This window comes from Haliaeetus leucocephalus, unplaced genomic scaffold, assembly GCF_000737465.1.
Source record: "Haliaeetus leucocephalus isolate CR32 unplaced genomic scaffold, Haliaeetus_leucocephalus-4.0 Scaffold1, whole genome shotgun sequence".
NCBI classification, from domain to species: Eukaryota; Metazoa; Chordata; class Aves; order Accipitriformes; family Accipitridae; genus Haliaeetus; species Haliaeetus leucocephalus.
In genome coordinates, this window is record NW_010972437.1 from 9,240,326 (window position 1) to 9,253,175 (window position 12,850).

General features: G+C 39.8%; 1 protein-coding gene across 1 annotated transcript in view; it reads left to right on the plus strand.

The window, feature by feature from the left end:
* TTN (titin) overlaps positions 1-12,850 on the plus strand; it is a 242,040-nt gene that overhangs the window by 213,931 nt on the left and 15,259 nt on the right. Inside the window, 20 exon segments of the mRNA XM_010569298.1 lie at positions 275-571; positions 675-1,262; positions 1,363-1,665; positions 1,818-2,114; positions 2,581-2,868; positions 2,956-3,255; positions 3,351-3,653; positions 3,818-4,123; positions 4,234-6,000; positions 6,095-6,391; positions 6,956-7,243; positions 7,336-7,635; positions 7,713-9,779; positions 9,870-10,172; positions 10,254-10,559; positions 10,654-10,944; positions 11,065-11,364; positions 11,469-11,774; positions 12,012-12,317; positions 12,430-12,711. Coding sequence (XP_010567600.1) covers positions 275-571; positions 675-1,262; positions 1,363-1,665; positions 1,818-2,114; positions 2,581-2,868; positions 2,956-3,255; positions 3,351-3,653; positions 3,818-4,123; positions 4,234-6,000; positions 6,095-6,391; positions 6,956-7,243; positions 7,336-7,635; positions 7,713-9,779; positions 9,870-10,172; positions 10,254-10,559; positions 10,654-10,944; positions 11,065-11,364; positions 11,469-11,774; positions 12,012-12,317; positions 12,430-12,711 — 9,495 coding nt within the window.

Here is a 12,850-nt window from a genome sequence, read left to right on the forward strand (position 1 = left end):
TAAAATGTTTACTTCCAAATAATATAAAAAGTGTTACATCTAGTTACAGTAAAAAGATAATATTATGGTAGGTATGTCTGTGGTTTTACAAATTAAAAATAGCTAAGTAATAGCTTGAATTTTAAATTTTGCTTGCATTTTACTTAAAATGTTTCTAATATACAAATTTATTTTAAAACACATTTTCTCAATCCAGATGGCTTTCCTGTGTAATTGCTAAAATAAAAAGTAAATACTTGCTATATTGTTTAACCTGTTGCACTTTTTTTCTTAGAAAAACCCAGCCCACCAGAAAAACTTGGAGTAACAAATGTCACGAAGGACAGTGTTTCTCTTTCATGGCTAAAACCAGAACATGATGGTGGAAGCAGAATTGTGAGCTACCTCATTGAAGCTCTTGAGAAAGGACAGCAAAAATGGGTTAAGTGTGCAGTTGTAAAGACAACTCATCATGTTGTCCATGGCCTTAAGGAGAATGTTGACTATTTCTTCAGGGTGTCTGCAGAAAACCAAGCTGGTTTAAGCGATCCTAAGGAACTACTGCTCCCTGTAACAGTTAAAGAACAATTAGGTATGCTTTCTGACATGAGGCAAAGGTTGATACACATTAGATTGGATTCATATTTTAAAAGAGAAAACATTTTTTAATGATTTGAAAATGTTTTCTTTTTCAGAATCACCTGAGATTGACATGAAGGGCTTCCCTCATAACACTGTATATATTCGAGCGGGATCAAACCTGAAAGTTGAAATTCCAGTTTCTGGAAAACCAATACCAAAGGTGACATTGTCTAGAGATGGTATTCCACTGAAACCTACCATGAGATTTCACACAGAAACCACTGCAGAAAGTCTCATCATTAACCTTAAAGAAAGTGTGGCTGCTGATGCTGGCAGATATGACATTACTGCTGCCAACTCAAGTGGCACCACAAAATCATTTGTTAATATTGTTGTGCTGGATAGACCCAGTCCTCCTATTGGTCCTGTTGTCCTTAGTGATATCACTGAAGAGAGTGTAACACTCAGATGGCAGCCTCCAGCTTATGATGGTGGAAGTCAAGTTACCAACTACATCGTACTGAAAAGAGAAACAAGTACTGCTGCTTGGTCTGAAGTGTCTGCAACCGTTGCTAGAACTGTTATCAAAGTTATGAAGCTCACAACAGGAGAAGAATACCAATTCCGCATCAAAGCTGAGAACCGTTTTGGCATCAGCGATCACATAGACTCACAATGTGTGGTCGTCAAGCTTCCTTACAGTGAGTAATATGCTTCTCACACCATACGTCGATGTTTTAATGGTCTGATGTTGAAAATGCAATTTTGTTAACAATTAATCACTTCTTTTTATATCATTAGCTACCCCTGGCCCTCCTTCCACACCATGGGTCACGAATGTCACCCGAGAGAGTATTACTGTTGGATGGCATGAACCAGTCACTAACGGTGGCAGTGCAGTCATTGGATACCACCTGGAAATGAAAGACAGGAATAGTATATTATGGCAGAAGGCTAACAAGACCCTCATTCGCACAACTCACTTCAAAGTCACCACCATCAGTGCTGGCCTTATCTATGAATTTAGAGTTTATGCAGAAAATGCAGCTGGCATCGGAAAAGCAAGTCATCCTTCTGATCCAGTCCTTGCAATTGATGCTTGTGGTATGTATTCCCTAGAAAATAAAGAAGCCCAACCATTTAAGTAGTGCTTTTTTTTTTTTTTTTTTACCCCTGTGATATTCCATCCTGTACAGTAAGCCAATATTCAAAACAGCTGTTATTCATCAGCAATACTCTTATGTTTCCTACTGCAGAACCACCAAGAAACCTTCGTGTGTTGGATATGTCCAAGACTGCTATCACTCTGTCATGGCAGAAGCCAGCATTTGATGGTGGTAGCAAGATCACTGGATACATCGTAGAAAGACGTGATCTTCCAGATGGCAGATGGACAAAAGCTAGCTTCACCAATGTTATTGAGACTCAGTTCACAGTAACTGGTCTGACACAGAATTCCCAATATGAATTCCGGGTCTTTGCTAAGAATGCTGTTGGTTCCATTAGTAACCCCTCAGATGTTGTGGGTCCTATCACATGTGTTGATACGTACGGTACGTGTTTTGCAATGATATAACGGTACCATTTTGTGGTACTAGGAAGCTTAAAGGCAGTGCTGTTTTGTAGAATCATAGTCTTTTAAATATGGAAGGCTAGTTTACAGTGATTGTGTCAATAAGCTTGAATGACTGTGAGCTATTTGCACATGATTGTAATGAACATCTTTGGCTGTATCTGCATTTTTAGTCTTATGGTATCTTTCTTCTATAAGCAACAGAAGTCTGCCCATGCCCCATGGCCAAAGTGGTTATATTTATACATGCGGTTGCCTTTTCTTGGTAGGATTAGTTCTAACTTGTTCTAGGTTTATGATTTAAGTTATACATGCTATCTTTACTTTGATCTGTACTTTTAAAATGTTTGTAATTATTAGCTTAAATAAAGGACTATTATTTTTGGTTTTATTAAATACAAGTCTAAAATAAATATGTTTTTAACTTATTCTTATTTTTTCTTAAGGTGCACCTGAAATTGATGTGCCACCAGAATACACAGAAGTGGTGAAATATAAAGCAGGAACTTCAGTTAAGCTAAAACTAGGCATCTCAGGCAAGCCTATACCCACAATTGAATGGTTCAAAAATGGCAACGAGGTACAAACCAGTGCACTAATGTCTATTGAAAACACAACAGAATTTGCTTCTATACTCATCAAGGATGCAACCCGACTCAACAGTGGCATCTATGAATTAAAACTGAAGAATGCCATGGGTTCAGCATCAGCCCATGTTAGAGTACAGATACTTGGTATGTCTTGAGATAAGACTGTATTATACTATTAAACAATAACTCAGTAACAAATACTTAACATCTTCTTTCTTCTGCCTTCCACAGACAAGCCAGGACCCCCAAGTGGACCTATACAGTTTAAGACGGTCACTGCTGAAAAGATTACAATAACGTGGGACCCACCAGCAGATGATGGTGGTGCACCTGTAACACACTATGTTGTTGAAAAGCGGGAGACAAGTCGGGTTGTATGGTCTTTAATTTCTGAAAAACTGGAGGGGTGTATCTTAACTACAACAAAACTCATCAAAGGAAATGAATATGTGTTCCGTGTCCGTGGTGTGAACAAGTTTGGAGTTGGTGATTCACTGGAGTCTGAACCTGTTATAGCCAAAAATTCATTTGGTAAGAAACATATAAAATAACTTATGCAACTGAACTGTCTTGTGTATTATTTTTAAGTAGTACTGATCTACTGACATATATTTTTTTTTACTCAGTTACACCTGGACCACCTAGTGTACCAGAAGTTACAATGATAACCAAGAATTCTATGACTGTTGTCTGGAATAGGCCCACTGTTGACGGAGGCAGTGAAATATCAGGATATTTTCTTGAGAAGCGTGACAAGAAGAGTCTGAGTTGGTTCAAGGTTACTAAAGAAACCATTCGGGACACCAGACAGAAAGTAACAGGTCTGACTGAAAACAGCGAATATCATTTCCGAGTTTGTGCTGTCAATGCAGCTGGACAAGGTCCATTCTCTGAAGCTTCTGACTTCTACAAAGCTGCAGATCCTGTTGGTAAGATACAATGTGTAGTATTTCTAATTAATTAGAAAACAATGGGCAATGAGCAATTAGAATGGAATTGCACCAATGTAACTGAGGGCAAATTTTATTCCTCTTTATGATTAATTGTAAATATGGCTGCTGACTTTTTTCTCCCCGTAACCTATCACTTACAGATAAGCCAGGCTCACCAACAAAGCTGAAGGTTGTGGATACAACCAAGACATCTGTCACCCTTGGCTGGATTAAACCTGCTTATGATGGAGGAAGTCCAATTACCAACTACGTAGTGGAGAAAAGGGAAGGTGAAGAGCAAGAATGGACTGTAGTCAGTACTAAGGGAGAAGTGAGAACAACCGAGTATGTTGTATCCCACCTTCAGCCAAGTATTAATTATTATTTCCGTGTGTCTGCTATAAATTGTGCTGGACAAGGAGAGCCTATTGAAATGATGGAACCCGTTCAAGCTAAAGATATTCTTGGTACTGTACTTTTCAGTGATTTATCATTTTTTTTGTGGGTTTTTTTTTTTCAGAGCATTTCTTATTTTACATTCCAAGTATGCCTTATTAATTTTTACTTATTTCCACAGTGGCACCAGAGATTGATCTGGATGTTGCTCTCCGGACCTCTATTGTTGCTAAAGCAGGTGAAGATGTACAAACAATGATTCCATTCAAAGGAAGACCTCCTCCAACAGTCACTTGGAGAAAGGGTGACAAGAATCTTGGGACTGACGAAAGATATATCATCCAGAACACAGAATCATCTACACTACTTACTATTCCTCAAGTTACCCGCAATGATACAGGAAAATACATTCTTACAATTGAAAATGGAGTTGGAGAAGCAAAATCATCATTTGTGAATATAAAAGTACTTGACACGCCATCTGCCTGCCAGAAGCTGCAGCTTAAGCATGTTGCTCGTGGCACAGTTACACTGGTATGGGAGCCACCTCTCATTAATGGTGGTTCTGAAATAACAAATTATGTTGTTGAAAAAAGAGACGCTACAAAGAGGGCCTGGTCAACTGTAACAAAAAAGTGTTCTCATACCACCTATAAGCTAACTAACCTGTCAGAGAAGACTGCATTCTTCTTCCGTGTTCTTGCTGAAAATGAAATTGGACTGGGTGAACCTTGTGAGACAACTGAACCGGTGAAAGCTGCAGACGTACCTGGACCTGTAAAAGACCTAGCCATGAAAGATTCTACAAAGACTTCTGTTAAATTGCAGTGGAGCAAACCTGACTATGATGGTGGTAGCATTATATCGGACTATATTATTGAAAAGAAACTGCAAGGAGAAAAAGAATGGACATATGCAGGCACAAGCAAGAGCTGTGAATTTGAAGTTGAAAAACTTAAAGAGCTTTCTGTCATGGAATTCAGAGTCTTTGCTAAAAATGAAAAAGGCATGAGTGACAGTGTTAGTATTGGACCCATTACAGTGAAAGAATATATAATAACACCTGAAGCTGACCTTTCTGATATTCCTGGAGGTCAAATTGCAGTAAGAATTGGACATAACCTGCACATTGAATTGCCCTATAAAGGTAAACCTAAACCATCAATGAGCTGGCTCAAGGACAACCTCCCTCTTAAAGAAACTGAACATCTTCGTTTCAAGAAAACTGAAAACAAGATAAGCTTAAGCATCAAGAATGTGAAAAAGGAGCATGGTGGCAAATATACTTTAATTCTTGACAATGTAGTGTGCAGAAAAACATTCACAATCACTGTCATCACTCTCGGCCCTCCATCCAAGCCAAAAGGACCTTTAAGACTAGATGAAATCAAAGCAGATAGTGTAGTTTTGTCATGGGAAGCTCCTGAAGATGATGGGGGAGGAGAAATTACTGGCTACAGTATTGAGAAGAGAGAAACTTCACAAATGAACTGGAAACTGGTGTGTTCGAGTGCTGCAAGAACAACTTTCAAAGTACCAAACCTCGTTAAAGACACTGAATATCAGTTTAGAGTTCGTGCAGAAAACAGATACGGAGTGAGCCCACCTCTTGTCTCAGCAGATGTTGTAGCAAAGCATCAATTTAGACCACCAGGTGCCCCAGGCAAGCCTCTCGTATACAACATAACCGCTGATGGAATGACCATATCTTGGGATGCTCCTGTTTATGATGGTGGTTCAGAGATCATTGGATACCACGTTGAAAAGAAGGAAAGAAACAGTATTTTGTGGCAGAAGGTTAATGTTGCATTAATATCTAGCAGAGAATACAGGATTACCGGACTGCTTGAGGGCCTGGATTACCAGTTCCAAGTATACGCTGAAAACACTGCAGGTCTAAGCCGAGCTAGTGAGCCAAGCAAATTTACTTTGGCAGTTTCTCCAGTGGGTGAGTGAATATCAATCACTCATGCAAGAAAGTTCGAGTCTTGTAGACTATGGCGGGCAGTGATAAAAATAAATTTTAATTCTTTTCCTTTCAGACCCACCTGGTACTCCTGATTACATTGATGTCACCAGGGAAACAGTCACCCTTAAATGGACCCCCCCACTGCGTGATGGAGGCAGTAAGATTGTGGCTTACAGCATTGAGAAACGGCAAGGAAGTGAAGACCGTTGGCTCAGATGTAACTTTACTGATGTCAGTGAATGCCAATATACAGTTACAGGACTCAGTTCAGGTGACCGATATGAATTCAGAGTGCTTGCAAGAAATGCTGTCGGTACAATCAGCCCGCCTTCACAGTCTTCAGGCTATATCATGACCAGAGATGAAAACAGTAAGAATTACTTCTTAATATCTTTGTATTTGGGTACCAAAGCCAGCTAGAACTCCTGGCTGTACTGATGGGAAATGGGAGGCCAAGGGGGGAAGAACATGTGGCTGAGGTCCTTCCAGTCAACTCAGAACATTTCTGTTTGTACTCCAAGGTGAGAGGGTCTAAATTAAAGACCCAAATCTGCAGACGTACGTCATTAATTGCTGAAAGGCATGGAAGTCTACATTTGTGTTGGATAAGCAGCAGTAGCAAAGTTAGAAAGAAATCATAAACTGTAATATTCTGATTCACTGAATAATTTAGAAAGGAAAATATGCCTCAGGTAGCTTGGCATACTGTGACAGCGTATGTTAACAGTGTCTTTCACCTATTGTTAATATGATACACTGTGTGCTTACATGAAAAATAAGTTTATACTTCATGTAATAACTGCTTTTTAGAGAATACCATTTTCTAAGTGGAAGAATTCTATATATAACAATCTTTTATAATTAGTACATTAAAAAGTGTATCAGGAAAAAATACTTAGCTATATGGGAATTGAATTATATTTTCCTTTTTCAGTTGCTCCAACAATTGAATTTGGCCCTGAGCACTTCGAAGGCCTTACTGTTAAAGCTGGAGAGAGCATTAGACTTAAAGCTCTAATCAAAGGACGTCCAGTACCTAAAGTGACATGGTTTAAGGATGGTAAGGAGATTGAGAAAATAATGAATATAGAAATAACTACAGCTATTGGATATAGTACAATCTTCATTAGAGATGCTACCCGGGATCATCGTGGAGTGTACACAGTAGAAGCCAAAAATGCATCAGGCACTAAACGAGAAGATATTACCTTCAGAGTACAAGGTACTGCGCCAAACACTTTCAGCATGCTCTTTTAGAATAGTATTTTATTCTAAGTGCCATCAAATTATAATTCTGAACCTTTAAAATTGCAGACACACCAGGAAAAGTTGGTGGACCAATACGATTCACAAACATTACTGGAGAAAAAGTCACATTGTGGTGGGAGCCTCCAGCTAATGATGGTTGCGCTTCTATTTCCCACTACATAATTGAAAAACGTGAAACCAGCAGGATTGCTTGGGCATTAGTTGAAGATAAATGTGAAGCTTGCACCTACACAGCACTTAAATTAATTAAGGGCAACGAATACCAGTTCCGTGTCTCTGCAGTGAACAAATTTGGAGTTGGCAGACCATTGGAGTCTGATCCAGTTACCGCACAAATACCTTACAGTAAGTTCTACCCGATTCTGTAGAAATAACTGCGGAGTTACCATCTTGTCTTTCTCATGATGTTTTTCTTTTTTTAGCTCTCCCTGACGCACCAGGAACTCCAGAGCCTACCAATGTTACAGGAGACAGTATCACACTCACATGGGCAAGACCAAAATCAGATGGTGGAAGTGAGATAAATGAGTATATTCTAGAAAGGAGAGAAAAGAAGAGCATGCGCTGGGTTAAAGTATCCAGTAAGAGGCCCATTACTGAGAACAGATACAGAGTAACTGGCCTTATTGAAGGCAATGAGTATGAATTCCATGTCATGGCTGAAAATGCTGTAGGAGTTGGACCTCCAAGTGACGTTTCAAAGCTGATTAAATGTAGAGAACCAGTCAGCCCACCAAGTGCTCCTAATGTTGTAAAGGTGACAGATACATCAAAGACTAGTGTAAGCTTAGAGTGGACCAAGCCAGTTTTTGATGGAGGCATGGAAATAATTGGGTACATCATTGAGATGTGCAAAGCTGATCTTGAAGCATGGCAGAAAGTCAATGCAGAGACTGTTCTTGCTACTAAATATACCGTTGTTGATTTGGAGGCAGGAGAACACTACAAATTCAGAGTTAGTGCTGTCAATGGTGCTGGCAAAGGAGAAAGTTGTGAAGTTCCTGCTTCTATCCAAACCGTGGACAGGCTTTCTGCACCTGAAATTGATATCGATGCAAATTTCAAGCAGACTCATATTGTAAGAGCAGGTGCAAGCATTCGTCTATTTATTGCCTTCTCTGGAAGACCTGTTCCTACTGCTGTGTGGTCCAAAGCAGATGCTAATCTTAGCTTGCGTGCTGACATTCAAACAACTGATTCATTCAGCACATTGACTGTGGAGGAATGTAATAGAAATGATGCTGGCAAGTATGTCTTTACTGTGGAAAACAACAGTGGAAGTAAGTCTATTACATTTACTGTCAAGGTTTTGGACACACCTGGTCCACCAGGTCCTATTACATTTAAAGACGTGACTCGAGGATCTATTACTTTAATGTGGGATGCTCCTGTTCTGGATGGAGGTTCACGTATCCATCACTACATTGTGGAAAAACGGGAAGCAAGCCGTCGTAGCTGGCAAGTGGTGAGTTCAAAATGCATTCGACAAATCTTTAAGGTCACTGATCTGGCAGAGGGTGTGCCATATTACTATCGAGTGTCAGCAGAAAATGAATATGGTGTAGGTGAACCCTGTGAATTAACAGAACCAGTTGTAGCCACGGAAGAGCCTGCTCCACCTAAGAGACTAGATATTGTTGATACAACCAAATCTTCCGTAGTTTTAGCTTGGCTTAAACCTGATCATGATGGTGGTAGCCGTGTTACTGGATACCTTCTTGAAATGAAACAAAAAGGTTCTGAATCCTGGATTGAAGCTGGACAAACCAAACAACTTACTTTCACTGTTGAAGGCCTTGTGGAGAACACTGAATATGAATTCCGGGTCAAGGCAAAGAATGATGCTGGCTACAGTGAGCCGAGAGAAGCTTTCTCTTCTGTTATTATTAAGGAGCCACAGATTGAACCAACAGCAGATCTCAGCGAAATAAGCAGACAGCTCATAACATGCAAGGCTGGAAGCACCTTTACTATTGATATACCAATCAGTGGGCGCCCAGCTCCAAAAGTGACATGGAAACTTGAGGAGATGAGGCTGAAGGAAACTGAAAGAGTGACCATCAAGACAACAAAAGACAGAACCACACTGACTGTAAAGGACAGTATGAGGGGTGACTCTGGTAAATACTACCTCACACTAGAAAACACTGCTGGTGTGAAAACATTTACTGTCACAGTGGTAGTCATAGGAAGGCCAGGTCCTGTCACTGGCCCAATTGAAATATCATCTGTCTCTGCTGAATCCTGTGTGTTGACCTGGAAAGAACCTGAAGATGACGGTGGCAGTGACATTACGAACTACATTGTAGAGAAACGTGAATCTGGCACAACAGCATGGCAGCTGGTAAATTCCAGTGTGAAACGTACACAGATCAAAGTCACTCATCTCACAAAATACCAGGAGTACAGTTTCCGAGTAAGCTCAGAAAACAGATTTGGTGTCAGCAAACCCCTTGAATCAAAACCAATCGTTGCTGAGCATCCATTCGGTAAGTGAAACACTTCAAAATTTGTTCTTTTCCTCTGACTGAGGTGGTTGTAATAACTAACATTTTACTCCCTGTCTTTTTTGTGTTTAGTCCCACCAAGCCCGCCTTCAAGGCCAGAAGTCTATTCAGTGTCTGCAACTGCCATGGCCATTCGCTGGGAGGAACCCTATCATGATGGTGGCAGCAAAGTCATTGGATATTGGGTTGAAAAGAAGGAGCGCAACACCATCCTTTGGGTGAAAGAAAACAAAGTGCCATGCTGTGAATGCAACTACAAAGTCACAGGATTGGTGGAAGGCCTAGAATACCAATTCAGAACCTATGCTCTAAATGCTGCAGGTGTTAGCAAAGCTAGTGAAGCTTCGAGACCAGTAGTGGCTCAAAATCCAGTTGGTAAGTATTACTTTTGGACTTATGCTGTTATTTAAGCTAAAATAGAATTGCATTTCTCATTTTTCTGTTTTATTCTTCCAGATCCACCAGGAAGACCAGAAGTAACAGATGTCACCAGATCTACAGTGTCACTTAGCTGGTCAGCACCCCTTTATGATGGTGGAAGCAAAATTATCGGATATATTATAGAGCGCAAACCATATAACAAATCTGGTGACGGACGCTGGCTGAAATGCAATTATACCATTGTCTCAGAAAACTTTTTTACTGTGACAGCTCTTAGCGAAGATGAAGCATATGAATTCCGTGTACTAGCAAAGAATGCTGCTGGTGTGATTAGCAAAGGATCTGAATCAACTGGTGCTGTCATTTGCAAAGATGAATACTGTAAGAAATACTCACTTGGAACAACTAAAAATATAATGTTCCATTTTTAGTACTGTCATATAATTTGGTTTTAATCTCTTTTTCCTTATGACAGCACCACCAAAGGCTGAACTCGATGCCAGACTGCAGGGAGAAGTTGTGACCATTAGGGCTGGATCAGATCTTGTTCTCGATGCGGCCATTGGTGGGAAACCAGAACCAAAAGTCTTCTGGTCCAAAGGTGACAGGGAATTGGATCTATGTGAAAAGATATCTCTGCAATACACCAGCAAACGAGCCATTGCAATTATCAAGTTCTGTGACAGAAGTGATAGTGGAAAATATACTCTAACAGTTAAAAATGCCAGTGGGATGAAACAAATCTCTGTTCTTGTCAAAGTGCTTGGTATGTATCCTATGATTAATCTTCATATTTAGTATACTAAAAACCCCGCATTATTTTAAATAAGAGTGAAACACTTTTCCTTAGCTGCTAATAACAATACTTATTTTCATCTCTACCCAGATTCACCAGGTCCATGTGCAGGCAAAATTACAGTTAGCAGAGTAACAGAAGAGAAATGTACTCTGGCATGGAACATGCCTGAGGAAGATGGAGGTGCACAAATCACTCACTATATCGTAGAAAGGCGTGAAACCAGCAGACTTCACTGGGTTATTGTTGAGGCTGAATGCCAGACTTTATCACATGTGGTAACAAAACTTATTAAAAATAACGAATACATCTTCCGTGTGAGAGCTGTCAACAAATATGGACCAGGTGTTCCACTTGAAACAGAACCTGTGATTGCCAGGAATGCTTTCAGTGAGTGTTACTACTTCCATTCCGCATCAGAATTTGTGGAGTATTTCTCATAGATAAACAATTTGTTAAATAATATTTCTTTTTTCACCTTTTAAAAACACCAGCTATCCCAACACAGCCTGGTGCTCCTGAAGAAGTGAGTGTCGGCAAGGAACATGTCATTATTCAGTGGACAAAACCAGAATCAGATGGTGGCAGTGAGATTAAGGACTATCTTGTGGACAAACGTGAAAGGAAAAGTCTGCGCTGGACACGAGTGAACAGAGATTACACTGTTTATGATACCAGACTGAAAGTCACTGGTCTCATGGAAGGCAGCCAGTACCAGTTCCGTGTCACTGCAGTGAATGCTGCTGGGAACAGTGAGCCTAGCGAAGCCTCACAATACATATTATGTAAAGAACCATCATGTAAGTTAACACATTTAAAACATATTTTAATATTTACTTATAATAATGGACCATAAACCCACACTCACACTTTGACTAAGATACCCAAACCACATATGGTATCACTGAACTAGCTAGTATTAGAATAAACTTAAAAGCAGTTATAGTTCACATTTCCTGGCATTAGCTGTTTAGAAAGTTTTTTAACTGTAAAATGTTTCCTGCACCAATGTGAAATGATTTTCTTCTTTTTCAAAGATACTCCTGCACCACCTTCAGCTCCAAGAGTTGTGGATACTACTAAGCACAGCATCAGTTTAGCATGGTCAAAGCCCACATATGATGGTGGTGCTGACATCTTAGGTTATGTTCTTGAAATGAAAGAAGAAGGTACTGAACAGTGGTATCGACCACATACAACTGCCACTCTGAGGAATGCTGAGTTCACCGTGACTGGTCTTAAAACAGCACAGAAATACCAATTCAGAGTTGCTGCTACAAATGTGAATGGTATGAGTGAATTTAGTGAATCATCAGCAGAAATAGAACCTGTGGAAAGAATAGGTAATTTGAAAACTTAATATATATTTTAAGGAATAATTATATTTTGCTTTAGAACTATTAATTAATTGATTAAAACATTAATTAATTCCATGTTTCTTACACCCTTCATCAGAAATACCTGAGCTTGAGCTTGCTGATGATCTGAAGAAGACAGTTACAGTCAGAGCTGGTGGTTCCCTGCGCCTAATGGTCTCTGTATCTGGCAGACCTCCTCCTGTAATCACATGGAGCAAGCAGGGTGTTGACCTTGCAAGTCGAGCTATTATTGATACTACAGACAGCTACACTCTGCTTATTGTGGATAAAGTTAATCGGTATGACGCTGGAAAATACGTCATTGAGGCTGAAAATCAATCAGGGAAAAAATCTGCGACTATTTCTGTAAAAGTGTATGGTAAGTACTGCTACAATTGTATATGGGCAGTACATCACTCATAGTGCATGTTGCTCAGGAATAAGAAAGTTATTCATTTCCAAAGCAAGTTTGCAGTTTAAATAACATGAGAAAGTTTGGGAAGTCAGGGAAACAATCT